At 37.8% G+C, this 13,765-nt stretch overlaps 1 protein-coding gene across 1 annotated transcript in view; it reads right to left on the bottom strand.

The window, feature by feature from the left end:
- UBE2E1 (ubiquitin conjugating enzyme E2 E1) overlaps positions 1-13,765 on the bottom strand; it is a gene marked incomplete at both ends in the record, with an annotated part of 521,622 nt that overhangs the window by 309,707 nt on the left and 198,150 nt on the right. Inside the window, one exon of the mRNA XM_084246429.1 lies at positions 3,098-3,230. Within this exon, the coding sequence (XP_084102555.1) occupies positions 3,098-3,230 (133 nt within the window). The remainder of the gene's footprint in view (positions 1-3,097; positions 3,231-13,765) is intronic.

Consider the following 13,765-nt stretch of genomic DNA (forward strand, 5'->3'; position numbering starts at 1 on the left):
TCATGCTATAGACTATTTTTATTTCATGGATATATGATTATCATTAATAGTCAAATTTATTTGTGAGCCTCTGTTTAGACCATTATTTCTCTTCAACAGCTAGTGCTACCCGATTCATTTTTTCATAGTATTGGGAAATATTGCATGAATCAAAATGTGTGGCAAAGGGATTTGGAAAAAGAACAAAAGGATAAGGGCAACAGAGAAAAAAAGCCAAGACTTAACCCCAAATACAGACAATTTAGAGTAATAGGAAAGTAGGAGGCTTGGGAATGGAACTTCAAGACTACTACTAATAAAAGTATTTTTTTTAGTTACCACCTTTCAAGACAAACTTTCCTGCCTTAGGGTAATACAGCTATCTACAAAATCTGATTTATAAAACTGAAAAATTAGGTAGTGATAATTTGCTTTGAAAAACTTCCTATTGGTTTCTATTACATGTGCATGTGCATTTAAATTGTGATTTGAGTTATCAAAGTTTGATTTTTCTTTGTCCTATGAGATTGTCTAATGAAATTCATTCAGTCAGAGAATTTAATTTTTTTTTTTGGTTACATTCAGCTTGTTCTTGAATACTCCCAACAAAGGGAAGCCCAGTATATCAGAAGTAGAACTATTCAAAAGCAGCATGTCCAACTGTAGGTCAGATTTTCCTCATACAGAATTGCAATTTACTTCTCTGTAACTGACACCCTTCTGCTTCTATTTTTGTCCTATCCAACCATCCAGGACAAAATCTAGTCCCAACTCAGACCATAGTTCCTGAAGACAGATAGCCCGTTTTTCCCATGTCCTATTTTAATAATAAACATCTCCAGGGTGACTGCATATAATTTAATGGGCAGTACATGGTCCCTGGAATGACCATTCAGTAGAGCCTTGGTTGCATGTTATTAGAAAAGCCCTCTAAGCTTCACCTGTGCTTCCTGATCTATGGATGCGAACACTCTGACTTTATGTAGGTGTTTTGGAGAATAAATGAACTGGTATAGCTGATGCCCACTACAGTGCTTTGAGTCAGTGTGTTCATTCTTGATAAAACAAGGAGCGTGGAAGTGAATCCAGCACTCCAGAGACAGTGTGACTGGTTCAGAGTTTTGAATCTTAAAAATGTCTTTTAAGACTTCAAGAACCACAGGCTCCCACAGAATTGGGGCCCATGTGAAGTCCCCAAATTTAACTGATATGAAAATAAAGCAAGGCATTCTTTGCTGTTGTGTCATGTTTTTTTTAGAACCTCAAATTACGTATTTTGTTGTATTAAATTCTGTCTTGTAGCCTTCTCTTCAAACTTTATTTAATGTGTACATTTCTCTCATGCAGAACTTGGATAAGCCCCACATTTTCTGACATGTATAATTCACAGAAGAGATTACATCAGACTTACAAGTAGCACAACTACCTGATCTGAGCTTCCCTACTCTGTACTTCATTTACTGAAAAGGCTGTCAGAGAAGGGCCACGCATTACTGGCAGTGCAACAGGGCTGGTTCAAAGTAGTATTGGAAGACATATGGTTCCCATCCAGTTAAGGAATTAGATACACTAAATAAGAATTAGATACACTATGGTTTTGTACTGAAAAACCTATGCAATGCAGTCCTGTCAGCTTGGAAAAATGTACTATGTACTGTAGTAAGGAACAAGGGCTTTGGAGTCAGCCTTCCAGAGTTCTAATCCTGATACTGCTATTTGCTTGCTGCATAATATTATTTAATTTATCTGAGCCTTCGTATCCTTTTTGGTAAAATAAGGATAATTATTACCTTTTGTTTTGATATGAAAACAATATTCAAGTATCCATGGAAAGGAAAGAACAGAGGGTGGTGGAGAGAGGGAACAGAGGGAAGGTGGAAGAGAGGAATGCAGAAAGTCATGGTGAAGTCTGGCCTTATTTTTGTTCTTTAAAATAGTTAACCGACACCTATAATTCAAATAAGTTTTACTGTTCTCTGCACTGAGAGGTTAAATTGGGTGAAATGAGACTTCTTTCTTGGTGGCCAATGTACAGTCAGTATTCTCGGGGCTCTTCCTTTTCAAAGTGGAGATCAAATTTAAACTTGTCAAATGGCAGGCTTACAGGTAGTACAAAGGAATGTAAAGAATTCTTAATGAATATAACTTGGTTTAAGTAAGTGAAAATTCTCCCACTTTTTTTTTTTTTAGAGGCATGTTATTTATTTATTTGTTTGTTTGTTTTGTTTATACATGCACTGGGTACAGTCAGAAGCGCGGGAGGGTGAGAGAATCCACCAGAGCCAGAGCGGGGAGCAGAGCAGGCAGAAGGACCGAAGTACACTGCTGAGGGGAGCAGCGGGCGGCAGGAGAGGTCTGCACGCCATGTGGGACCCTCCTCTGGTGGCCGGGGAGCAGCCGGGGATCGAACCGGCGCTGCAGAGGCCGCGGGCAGCTTCGCAACGCAGCGCTCAACCGCTGCGCCACCGGGGAGGCCCCTACCACGTTTTGATTATACTGTACTTTTGTACTTTCTTTAGTCATTCATATATAATTTTTGTATTAATGGGCCATTTTAAATATTTCTTCCCTGATTTTTCTTGGCATGACTGTTAAGTCTCTGTGGCTAACACTGTGTTCTAGAGCATGTGGACTTCATGTGAGCAGCTGAGTGGTGGAGGCATGAAAACTTGAATTCTCATAGCTGGTCTTACCTTTGTAAGGCTCCCTCCATCTTTACTCTGGCTCCTGGGCTTGGTTCTCACTCCAGTTATGGGTCATGGTTTGTATTCTAACTTGAGGGCTAGAAATGGCTAACCTCATCCCCCTGCTTCTATCCAAAACATGCTGTTTTATGTTACATTAAAACATATACTAGAGAAAGGAGACAGAAATGATGAGGGAAAAAGGCAATGAATATGAATAAAGGGGTAAGGTTGGAGAAGAATGACCTATAATTTTTACATTCTACTCCCTTTTATAAACAATCATCCCTGGGAAGTTGTCTAACAGAAAAGACATCCACTCCTACATATCACTCCTACACACATATATATATATATTTGGAAGTATGTATAGATACACACACACACACACACACATACACAGAAATGCATATTGATGAAAACTTCATACTGACCTTAGGGGGTTTAAATGGATAGTCTGGTGAAAAGGTAATGTCAAGGAAGAACACCCCTCCTTCATAGACAGATCCTGGGGGTCCCAATATAGTTGACCTCCACTCATAAATGTTGTCTCCTTTGGGTCCAGCACTGAAATGAGACAAACAAAACATGCTTAGACATTAAGAACATAAGGTTCATGGAGACCAGCAATTGTTTATCATATGTAGACTCAGCTCAAGTATCATATCCCATGTGAATCTTCTTTACTCTCTCAATCCAAAGACTTTCTGCCCACCACTTCCTATACATCAAGACTAATGAGGACTAAAAAGATAAGATGTATCATTTCATTCTATATCTGTTTTAGAATTGTTTACTTTTTCTTTCTTACACAGGACATAAGTTCCTTGAAAAATACACTTTGACTTGTTCTTAATGCCCAGTAAAAGTTTGCTGGATGAAGGATTAATAGCACAGCAAGTTAAGTCGCATGGCTACTAGCAACAAACATATGTCCTCTCTTGTTTCGGAGAAATTTACTGAGGAAAATAAGGTCCACACGAGTCAACTGAATTTTATTAATTCTCTCAGGGAGCAGGAAGGGAAAAATGACATAACTTTATTTTCTTGTGCTTTTTTTCCTTTTACATCAAGCTAGTACCTTCATGTAAAAGCCAGAAATTCTTTTCACACTATGTAGCAAAGTGGGCAACCCTATTAAGGTTGTTGGGAAGGATTGTATTGTCAACAAAGATTTAGCTTCTAGAGGACCCTTTTATTTTGAGATCAGTTTTTATCTAAAAAAAAAAAAAATTCACTGCTGAGCAGTGTATCAGAAAAGTATGCAACTTAACAAAGCTGGAATTATTCTGGGACTGTAAGGATAGTTTAATAGAAAATTATTAATGTAATTCATTTCACTACAGATTAAAAAAATCATCTCAACAGGTACTGAAAAAGCACTCAATAGGTTTAATAGCTATTCATGATAAAAACTCTTAGCAAAATTGGAAACTTAACCTGATAAAGGGCATCCACCAGAAACCTCACAGCAACTAATAGACTCAATGGAAAAAACATTAAAAGCACGGCCTTTAAATTGAAGTACATAAGGATGCCCACTATCTTCAAATCTAACCATCACTGTACTAAAGATCATAGTCATCAAAGCACGAAGGATTTAAGTAAAAACAAAGATATACTGATTGAGATGGGAGAAATAAACTGGGAAGATCTATAGTATGTAAGCAGAAAACAATCTAAAAGTATATACGATGTAGCAAACTCAAAAAAGTTTAGGAAAGTGGGGATGTAAGATCAATATTCAAAAATCAACTACATTTCAATACATCAACACTAGAAAAAGTATTTTAAAATCTTTCACAGTAATATTAAAATGTAAGAACTTATAAACAAGTTTATGAAAATATATGTAAAATTTTTAGAGAAAAACTATAAAATTTATTGAAGTATACTCAAGAGAATTAAAGAGAGACACCAAATTTATGGGTCAGGAGACCCAGCAGCCTAAAGATTTTCACCAAATCCATCAAATGAAATCTAATCAAACATTTAACAGTTGTTGCTGTTTTTTTTTTTTTTTAAATAAAACTTGACAAGTTGATTCTAAAATGTTTGTGGAAGAGCAAAGAATCACCTAAAACCTTTCCACAAATACGTGGAAATCTGGTTATGTCAGAATTGTAAGGCAAGTCACAAGTTGAGAAAAGATACTTGGATCATACAAAACTGACCAAATTCTAGTGCCTAGAGTATACAAATTCCTGTGAGTGAATAAGAAAAAGACCAACGATTCATTAGAAAAGAGTCATTTTCAAAAAGAGGAAACATGAATAGCCAGTTATAGTATAAAAAATGTTCAATCTCATTAAAATCAAAGAAAGGAAATAAAATTACAATTCACTATTTCACAAACTTTATACGCAAAATTAAATGCTGACAAAACCAAGGTTTAATGAGGAAATGGATAAAAACAACTACTGCTGATGAGTATTTTCAATTAATTTGGATAAGAATGTTAAATTGAATATATATAAATATCCTTATATTACAACACAGCAACTCCACTCCTAGGTATAGGCACACCTGAGAACTATCACCAGTTGTTTCCAGACCACCACAATAAAGCAAGTATTGCAACTAAGGGAGGCATATGAATGTTTTGTTTTCTAATTCATATGAAATTTTCATTACAGTATACTATAATTTATAATGTTTGCAAGATGTCTAAAGAAGTACATCTTAATTGAAAATAATTTATTTAAAAAAAAAACTCAGCTGTTGGAAACATGGCACCCAAAGGAGACTTGTTCAATGCAGGGTTACCACAGTCAATTTTTAAAAAGCGTAATATCTTCAAAGTGCAATAAAATGAGGTGTGTCTGCATTTACTGCAAAGAAATTTTTATGTCTGTATAAGAATGTCCACAGAAGTACTATTTGTAATAGTAAAATCAGAAACAGCACAAATGTCCATTAACATAAAAATGGATAAATTTACCCAAAGGACTGTAACACAGCAGTGAATATATATATATTAAAATGGATGAATCTTAAAAATATATTGAATAAAAAGGCAAGTCTAAAAGGAACATATACTATATACTATTTTCACAAAGTTTAAAAACAAGGAAAGACAGTGTTGAGGGACATGCACATACATGAGTGGTAAAGAGGAAGATGAATGAAAACCAAGTTCAAAAATGTAGCTTCGTGGATAGGAGCAAAAGGTGGAGACACAGCACACAGGTGGTTCAATGTTCTAGAGATGTTTTGCTTCTCAGATGCTTGGTGAATTCAGGAGCTAATTATTTTATTACTAGGTTTTATAATGTGTTAGATATGTTCTAATATATGCACCAATTTTCCAATAAGAAAAAGGATGCTAAAAATGCCTACCAAAATGCTGAAGAACAGCAAGTTGCAGCATATGTATAATGTGATCCTGAAAGTGTAATCCCCACAGAAAGGGGAGATCCCAGGTTCCCTGACCCAGCTACTGAGCTGTGCATCAGGAGAAGCTGAAGAGGACTGATAGAGGAGATTAAAAGGAGACCAGAAGGAGATCTGAGAAGGCAGAGAGACATATGACAGGTGAAGAAAAGCAGTGTTTACTTTGCAGCATTGGATTTATGCCAGGGACTTGGAGGACATGGAAGGGGACACTTGAATGAGAAAGAGATGGGGTGAGAGACCTGTGTGGAGGCTGACAATGGCAGCCTTTATCTTAATTTTTATTTTGCTTTTTCCTTGCAGACTTGCCTGGCCCTTTCTGCCCCTTTCCTTAGACCCACCAGAAGGTGCCTTAGACCTGTGGCAAGCTTTCAGCCCTCAGTGGCCCTGCTTTGGGTTAATCCTCTTTGGCTGGGCATTTATTCATGAGGGGATGGGTAACTTTGGGTGTTTGACTGGCAACTATTTTAACTATATTCTTTCTCTTCTCTATACTGTACACTAATTCTATTAAAATTCTTTTTTTTTAAATTAAAGATCTTATGCTCTGAGAGTATGTTTGTCTTTATGTGGTGGAAGGCAGAACCCATTTAGAGCAGGCAGGTTTGGGGACCCAGGCGTACCCATCATTCTACCCACTAACAATCCTATTGTAGTAAATTAGAAACTTAACAGCATTTTACAGTGTTTATGAGTACATATCTTTGTCAAAATATTTCAAGAAATTAGCTGGGAAGATAAACCTAATTTCATGATAGTGCTTGTGCAAGGAACAGGGAAGATGTGGAGTGGGGTAACAGGTAGAAACAGATTTGGATATGGGGAATGTAGGAGAGTTCAATATTATCTCTAGTGCAGGCTTTCTCTTATTTATAAAAATGAAGTAAAAATAAAATCATAGTTGTTAAGCTTACTGCGAAGTGCTACAGTATAATGAGAAGCAGTAGTACCAGGGACCAGAATACAGCAGTCTCCCCACCTTCCCTGAAGCTCTCCTGAAGCCGACATGAAGTATAAACAGAGTAAATTCAGGCCAGATGACAATAAAGCTTTGGCAACAACAGCTCCTTGTTGCCAGACAAGCTCAGTCATTCAGATGAATAATACACATAGTTACACCCTGAGCTATAATTAGACCTAAAATGAATAGATAAGTTTATCAGAAGGAAGAGCTTAAAAGTAGAGTAAATTATAGGTCTGTAGTTACAACATTACTTCAAGGTAGATGAAGAAATTTAGTTTAAAAAATACACACAGGAATACACAGCTATGTAACAATGGCACAGACACATTTCTCAGATATGAAGATATAATTTCTCTGAGGCACTTAAGAAGCTTTAAGATGTTCTTCCAAGAGTGGTAACCAGTTAGTTACAGAGTTTTGGCTAAACAAGGCATCACCAAGTAGTAAGGAACCCAGAAATAGGTGGCAGTGATGGAGTAGAGTAAAAAATTAAGGATGGAGGCTTCTCAAGACCAGAAACTGGAGGTGGAGGCAGAAATGATTAACATAATTGTTAGAACAGTTATAGAAATGAAAAATTCTTGATTCCCAAAAAAACTTTCTTCAAGATTGCAAATCTCCAAGAGTCTCCCTCTAATTCTTTTGCCTTCTTTAATGAAACCTCTTCAATGTCTGCCTCCTAGGGGTTATTACCCTCACTCTCCTGATTTTCTCACCTGAGTATCTCATTATCCACTTTCCACAACCAACTACCCCAGCAAACACTGACGGAATCTCTGATCTGGTCAGAAACTGGATAGGCATCTTTCCCTCTGAATTCCCCAAAGCCTACAGAATTTTGTAATCTGTCTCCAGCTCGCATTCAGATGACAATACCAGCATCCCCTGGTTTCTCACCTTCAGTCTTACTTTCCTTCAATCCATCCACCAAAGCTCAGAAAGGGCAATTTCCAGAAAATCTGTTAAATGGGATTTTTTTTTAAAATTTTAAACATTTTTTCATCATAGCAGGAATTTAGAAAACCTAAATAAGGGACCAGGAAAAAGCCTAATTATAATAAAGTAAAAATCAAAATCAACAAGCAACTATAAACCAGAGACACACCGGGGGTGGGGAGTAGGATCAAAACAAGGGGGTGGGAATTGTATGGGGACTATAACCAGATGGAAATACATACATTGTGCAAAATGATAAATGGGATCTTTTGTTCCCCTCTTTCACTGGCTTCTTATTACCTTCAAGATCAAGCATGAATTCCATTGAAGCATACAAAGTCTCTCATAAAGATCTGGTTCTAGCTATATCCGTGTCCTTATCCCTTGCCACTCCTCCTCTTCCAATGCCATTCTTTAATCATAGCCAAATTACTTGTAGAACCTCCAAGGGATCTGGGCTCTTCCTTGTCTTCTGGCTTTTGGAGAAGATGCTCTGCAGGTAAGACTGTTCTATTTGTCCCTCAGGTTTCACCTTAGTTCCATTCCCTTTTAGGACATCGTCCTTATCCCCTTGGCTAGTTTCTCCTTTGGAAGTGTAACATTATATGCAAAAATAGTTATAAAAACAATATTTATGGAAACTTTGGAAAGAGGAAATATTAAGGAACAGTGTTATCTAAATCAGTATAAAAAAAGAACTCATTCTGATAGTGAATAGGCATCCCCTATGGCTAAGGGTGTTGAAAAAACAAGACTAGCTCTTGAGAGGATGAATAGAGAACAGCATTTTATAGACTCCTGAAGTTTCCTATGTTTGTACTTAGTCATTTAAAAAAAATGCTAATACCACCAAAATCCATCATGACAGCTTAAAAAGTTAGGACATAATAGTGCTGACAGAAAAGATTCATTCTGTACATTAAACTCTAAGCAGAACAGGATTGTGAGTATTTTCTCTTCATACAGCTTTTCCCCAGTCTTTAAGGATCTGGTCCTTATGTTACAGAGAGAGGGAGCTCCATTAAAAATGGGCAGTTTCATGTTCTCTACTCCACGGAATGAAGGGTGGAGCTGAGTGGCAAGAAGAGGCTGGAGGAAGACTTGAAGAAGACTTGAAGAGACACACGGAGAAACTGCTCTTGCTTTTTGGCTTTGGAATTGCACCAAGGACTTAGGGGACTTGGAGGAGACACGTGGAGACAAGATACACTGAGAAACTTGGAAGTGATGTGGGTGACGGCTCTGTGGAGAGGCTGCCAATGGCAGCCACTGCTTTGATTTGTACTTTGATTTCGCTCCTTTCATCCCAGACTTGCCTGGTCCCTTCTGCCCTATTCCTATGGCTCCCCAAGAGAAGGGCCCTTAAACTTGTGGCAGGTTTTCGGGCCTCAGCAGCCCCGCTTTGGGTCAACCTTGTTTGGCTGGTCATTTACCTAAGAGGGGATGGGACTTTGGGTGTTTCATTGGGAAATTATTATCCTTTCTTCTCTTCTATCTCTATCTTTATCCTCAATCACATTGTCCAGATTTGAGATGCAAAGACGAAAGAAGAATTTCAGTTGAATATACTATCTTTTAACAAACCTTACTTTAAAGGAAGAACTGACATCTATTTTGTTGGTGTTCTTTGTTAACTGTTAACAACTTAGAAAGGAAGAAATGGAAGAAAAAGAGGATTTAAAAAAGTAATTACTATTACCAAAGTACTACTTTTTCCCCTGGAAGGTAATAGGCTCTAAATTCATGACACCTTACACTTCCTTGCCTCTTTCTGCATTATGTGCTTGTGTATGTATTAAATTTCCCTAGTGTGTAATCTAATGCACTGAGAGCACAAATTTGCAACAAAATTTTAAGAAACATAAATATAAGAAATACTGAGCAGGAAAATGTAGAGAAACTGGGAAACAGGAAGGAAGACTACTGGGAAAACTATATTCTTTCTTTTCCTCCTAAAGTACATTTTTATAAGACTGATCTATATGCACAAAGATAAATTACATAGTCAAAAAGAACTGGATCTTATTTTTTACATGTGGGTTGTTAGAAAAAAGGTTACAATTATAAAGGCTTTGGAAACCATCTACTTCAACTTTTCCATAGCACAGAAGTAAGCATTAGAACTTGATTGGAATTCCTCTGGGTCAGACAATTAGACATAAAATCAATACTTTTACTTAAAATACTGAATCACAGAATTTTTAATCCTTTAGGGTAGCTGAAAGGACTTCAGAAACAAGTTAATCAAGTTATTCTTAGCCTCCCCCCTCCCCTTTCAACATACTCCCCCCTCCCCTTTCAACACACTCCCTCCTCACAGGAAGAATAACCTTACACAAGAGCCAGAGTCTTAGTTTGTACATGGGAAGAGGGTGGAGGGAAAGAAAAGAAGAAATAAAAACTAACCCCCCATTTATCTTTCTAAAGTGATAAAATTAATGGTTAACATAATGAAGGAATTGGCCAAGGACACAACCCACAGAGGAAAATCTGACCCCTCAGATCCTGAGAGCACTTACTATGTCACAACTGTTGTCAATTTTGACACAAAGACTTAACTGGAAAAATCGAATGGTTACCATTAGGATAAACTGTCCTGCTTAAGATAGGCGACAAGAGGTCAAGACCAATTTGGGGTTTTTCTCTTAGCTTTTCATTCTGAGCACATATGTTTCAAGGACAAGATTCAGAGATTTGGCAGTCATTTTTTTTTTCAGTTACCAAATTCTTTTTTTAGTTATTCAAACAAGAAATAATGACCTTTGATGACTCCCATTTATTTAGCAAGTCTAGCACATACTGTAACACTGCTTCTTCTGCCCACCTACCTCAACTCTTGTGCTTTTTTCTCTATTCCATGTGAGAAAAGAAGTGTCTTAAGGTACTTAAGTTTCCCCACAGGCTCTAAATTTCCTTGTCTATACCCTCTATCTGACCACTTGTATGTTTATGTTTCTCTTTCCCCCATACTTCTTCCCATTAAATACAGAGCTCATGAAAGAAAATGACAAATGATGATTATGTCCCAGCTTTCTGGATTTGTGATTCAGTAAAGAATAGCTTCAATTTTAAATATTCCATCCTCCCGCAACATCTAAGACAGTACCAGGTCAAAATGCTTTCTTTACAAAGTGGCTTTATAATTCATCCCTTCAACTACATGAGACACACACCACTGCCACTTCAACAAAACATAAAATATAGAGACACCTTTTTTTTTTTTTTCCAAGTTTAGGAGAAGAAAGGCTAAATGTCAGTCCTATGGGAGAAGAATGGTGCTAGGGTTGCTAAAAGAGGCCCTGTAAATAACAAATCAGCAATAAAAGATATCCATTAATTGCCGTAAGAGGTGGGGTTGAGTGGACTTAACTGAAAACTTCTCTGTGATTACTTTAGAAGACCAAGATTTATACAAGGTCAAAATACTAGCTTTAGGGTGTTGAGATTTATCTTCAATAGTTAGCTACCCACCTTTGTCTCAGTGCCCGTAATGTACTGAGACCTGGGCACAAAGCAAAATGTAACAGCCCTGATTCCCAAGAAGCTTCCTATCTGGGCAACAGGTAAGAAGGCAAAATACTGAGCTCCATGGGATTCATAATCAAGATACTATAGGAATCCTGAGAAAAGAACAATTTGGCTTCCTGCTGGGTGGGATTTCTTACATCATGACAGTACCAAGTATCAATTCAATAGTGACCTGAGAAGAAATACCATACTCTGTCAGGGTAAGGATGTCATTTTAACAAGTCCCACAGGTGGTTCTGACAAAAACTGTACCTTTTTAAGGAAAGGTTTTATAAAAGAAGTGGCATAAAGTTGGGCTGGAATAACAACACAGGTAAATGGGGCATACGAGGTTTAAAGACATTGCAAGGAAAAAAAAATAGGGAGGAGGAAAGTGGGTTCCTTGTTGGGAAACAGCAAACATGCCAGAGGATTGAGGTTAAGCAGTATAGGGTCCAGACTATCATGATAGGAACTAGAAATAAATTCTGAAAATCTGTGGTTTTCAAATTTGTTACTTCTAAGAGCTTCTGGCCTCCACTGAGGTCTTTCGCGATATAACTACTCTCTGCTCACTCCCCATCTGAAATTCAACCACAGGGAACTCCTGGGGGTGTGTGTGTGTTCAGTACATGTATGTCTGTTCAGTGCATGATTTCTTCATATGTTCTTTGAGTAAAAGAAGTTCAGAGCTTTTTAAAAGAATGTGAACTGCTTCTGAATCTTAAAAAAAAATGCGGGCCTCAAAGTGTGGTACAGAGAGCAGCAGCATGATGCAGAGCTACTGAATTAGAATCTACATTGTTAAAAGAATCTCCAGATGACTGGCATGTTTAGTAAAGGTTAACAGACATTTTAGAAGGTTCCACATAGAGGGCACACAGTGAAATCCATATAATAAGATCTACCATTTAATGAGCATCTACTCTGTGCCAGACATTGTATTAAGCACCTTTCATACTTCTCATTCTCAGTTTTCTTACCTGTAAGAGGGACATCATTTTATGTGTGTGTGCGTGCGTGTATGAAGTATAGTGCCTGATTGGTGTTTTACAAAATGGTTACAATTACCACTAATACTCCTTCAAAATGTTACAACTCTGCAAACTTACTGTTGCATGAAACTATGGCTCAAAGAAGTTCAATGGCTTGGCAAGCGTAATACAGTAAATGGTGGAACTGAGTTTCAAACCTAGGACAGTCTCATGCAAGCGTTCTTCATCTTTCATGCACAATGCTGCACAGCAAGGCATAGTGAAGACTAGAAGCAGAAGAAGAATACATGGCAGCAATGATAATGAACTAAGGGGTGCCAACATTAGCTTCCTACCAACAAGGACCAATAAAAAGTAGATTAGTGTTATTATGGTCTGAGGAAAACATGTAAGATCCAATACCATACTGTAGGGTAAGGTAAAAAGTATCAGGCTTTTCTGCCCTCCCGCCATTAGGATAGATGACAGAACCCCGTGGCCCCGAATGCAAGCCTGCTGGCGGGCACCTGGAGTAGGGTGTGGGCATATGTAGATAGGATTCGTGGGCTAAGACTGGGCCTATCGGGCGGCATCACGCAGACGCTGGGAGAAGCAGAATGAATGGAAGAACCACGAGAGAAGCTGAGAGAACACAAGAGAGCGCTGGAAAGCCCTCAGTACTCCTGCCTGCCGCATACCTGGTAAATCCCAATAAAAGCCTGAAAAGCCACCGAGGACTCCAGGACTCCTCCTTTACCCTGCCTGCTCGAATCATAGAAAACCTGCACTGTGCCCATTTCTGCCTTTACACATACAAACACTTAGCAAGTATTAAACAACATTTATATAATACTATTTAGTAGCTAACAACATTTAATCTTGGGCTAGGTTTACCGAATTGATAAAGCACTCTTACATGCATCATCTTCTTTAAACTTCACTATAATTATGTGAGATGGGATTATTTTTTCCCGTTTAAACCCCTATTTGGGGGTGGGATCCAATGGCTTGGGGTATAGGATGGTGGGGTAGTGTGGTAACACACACCTGGCAGGTGTGAATATATCCCCCTAAATCATACACAGTGCTGTAAACCAATGTTACCTCAATAAAGACAAACAAACCCAATTTAATCTCATAAACCTGGATTTACCTTAGGGTAGTTTTCAGGAAGCAATCAGGGTTTGTGTTTTTAAAAAAAAAATGAGATTTTCAATGACATGCACAGATTTCATCTCCCATTCTTCTTAGTAAAGGAACAGGGAACTGATCACACTGGTCTATCTTACGTACTCGACAGAAGAAGCATGGAAGGTAACTGACCTGGC

This window comes from Talpa europaea (genome assembly GCF_964194135.1).
Source record: "Talpa europaea genome assembly, chromosome: 11".
In the NCBI taxonomy this organism is placed as follows: domain Eukaryota; kingdom Metazoa; phylum Chordata; class Mammalia; order Eulipotyphla; family Talpidae; genus Talpa; species Talpa europaea.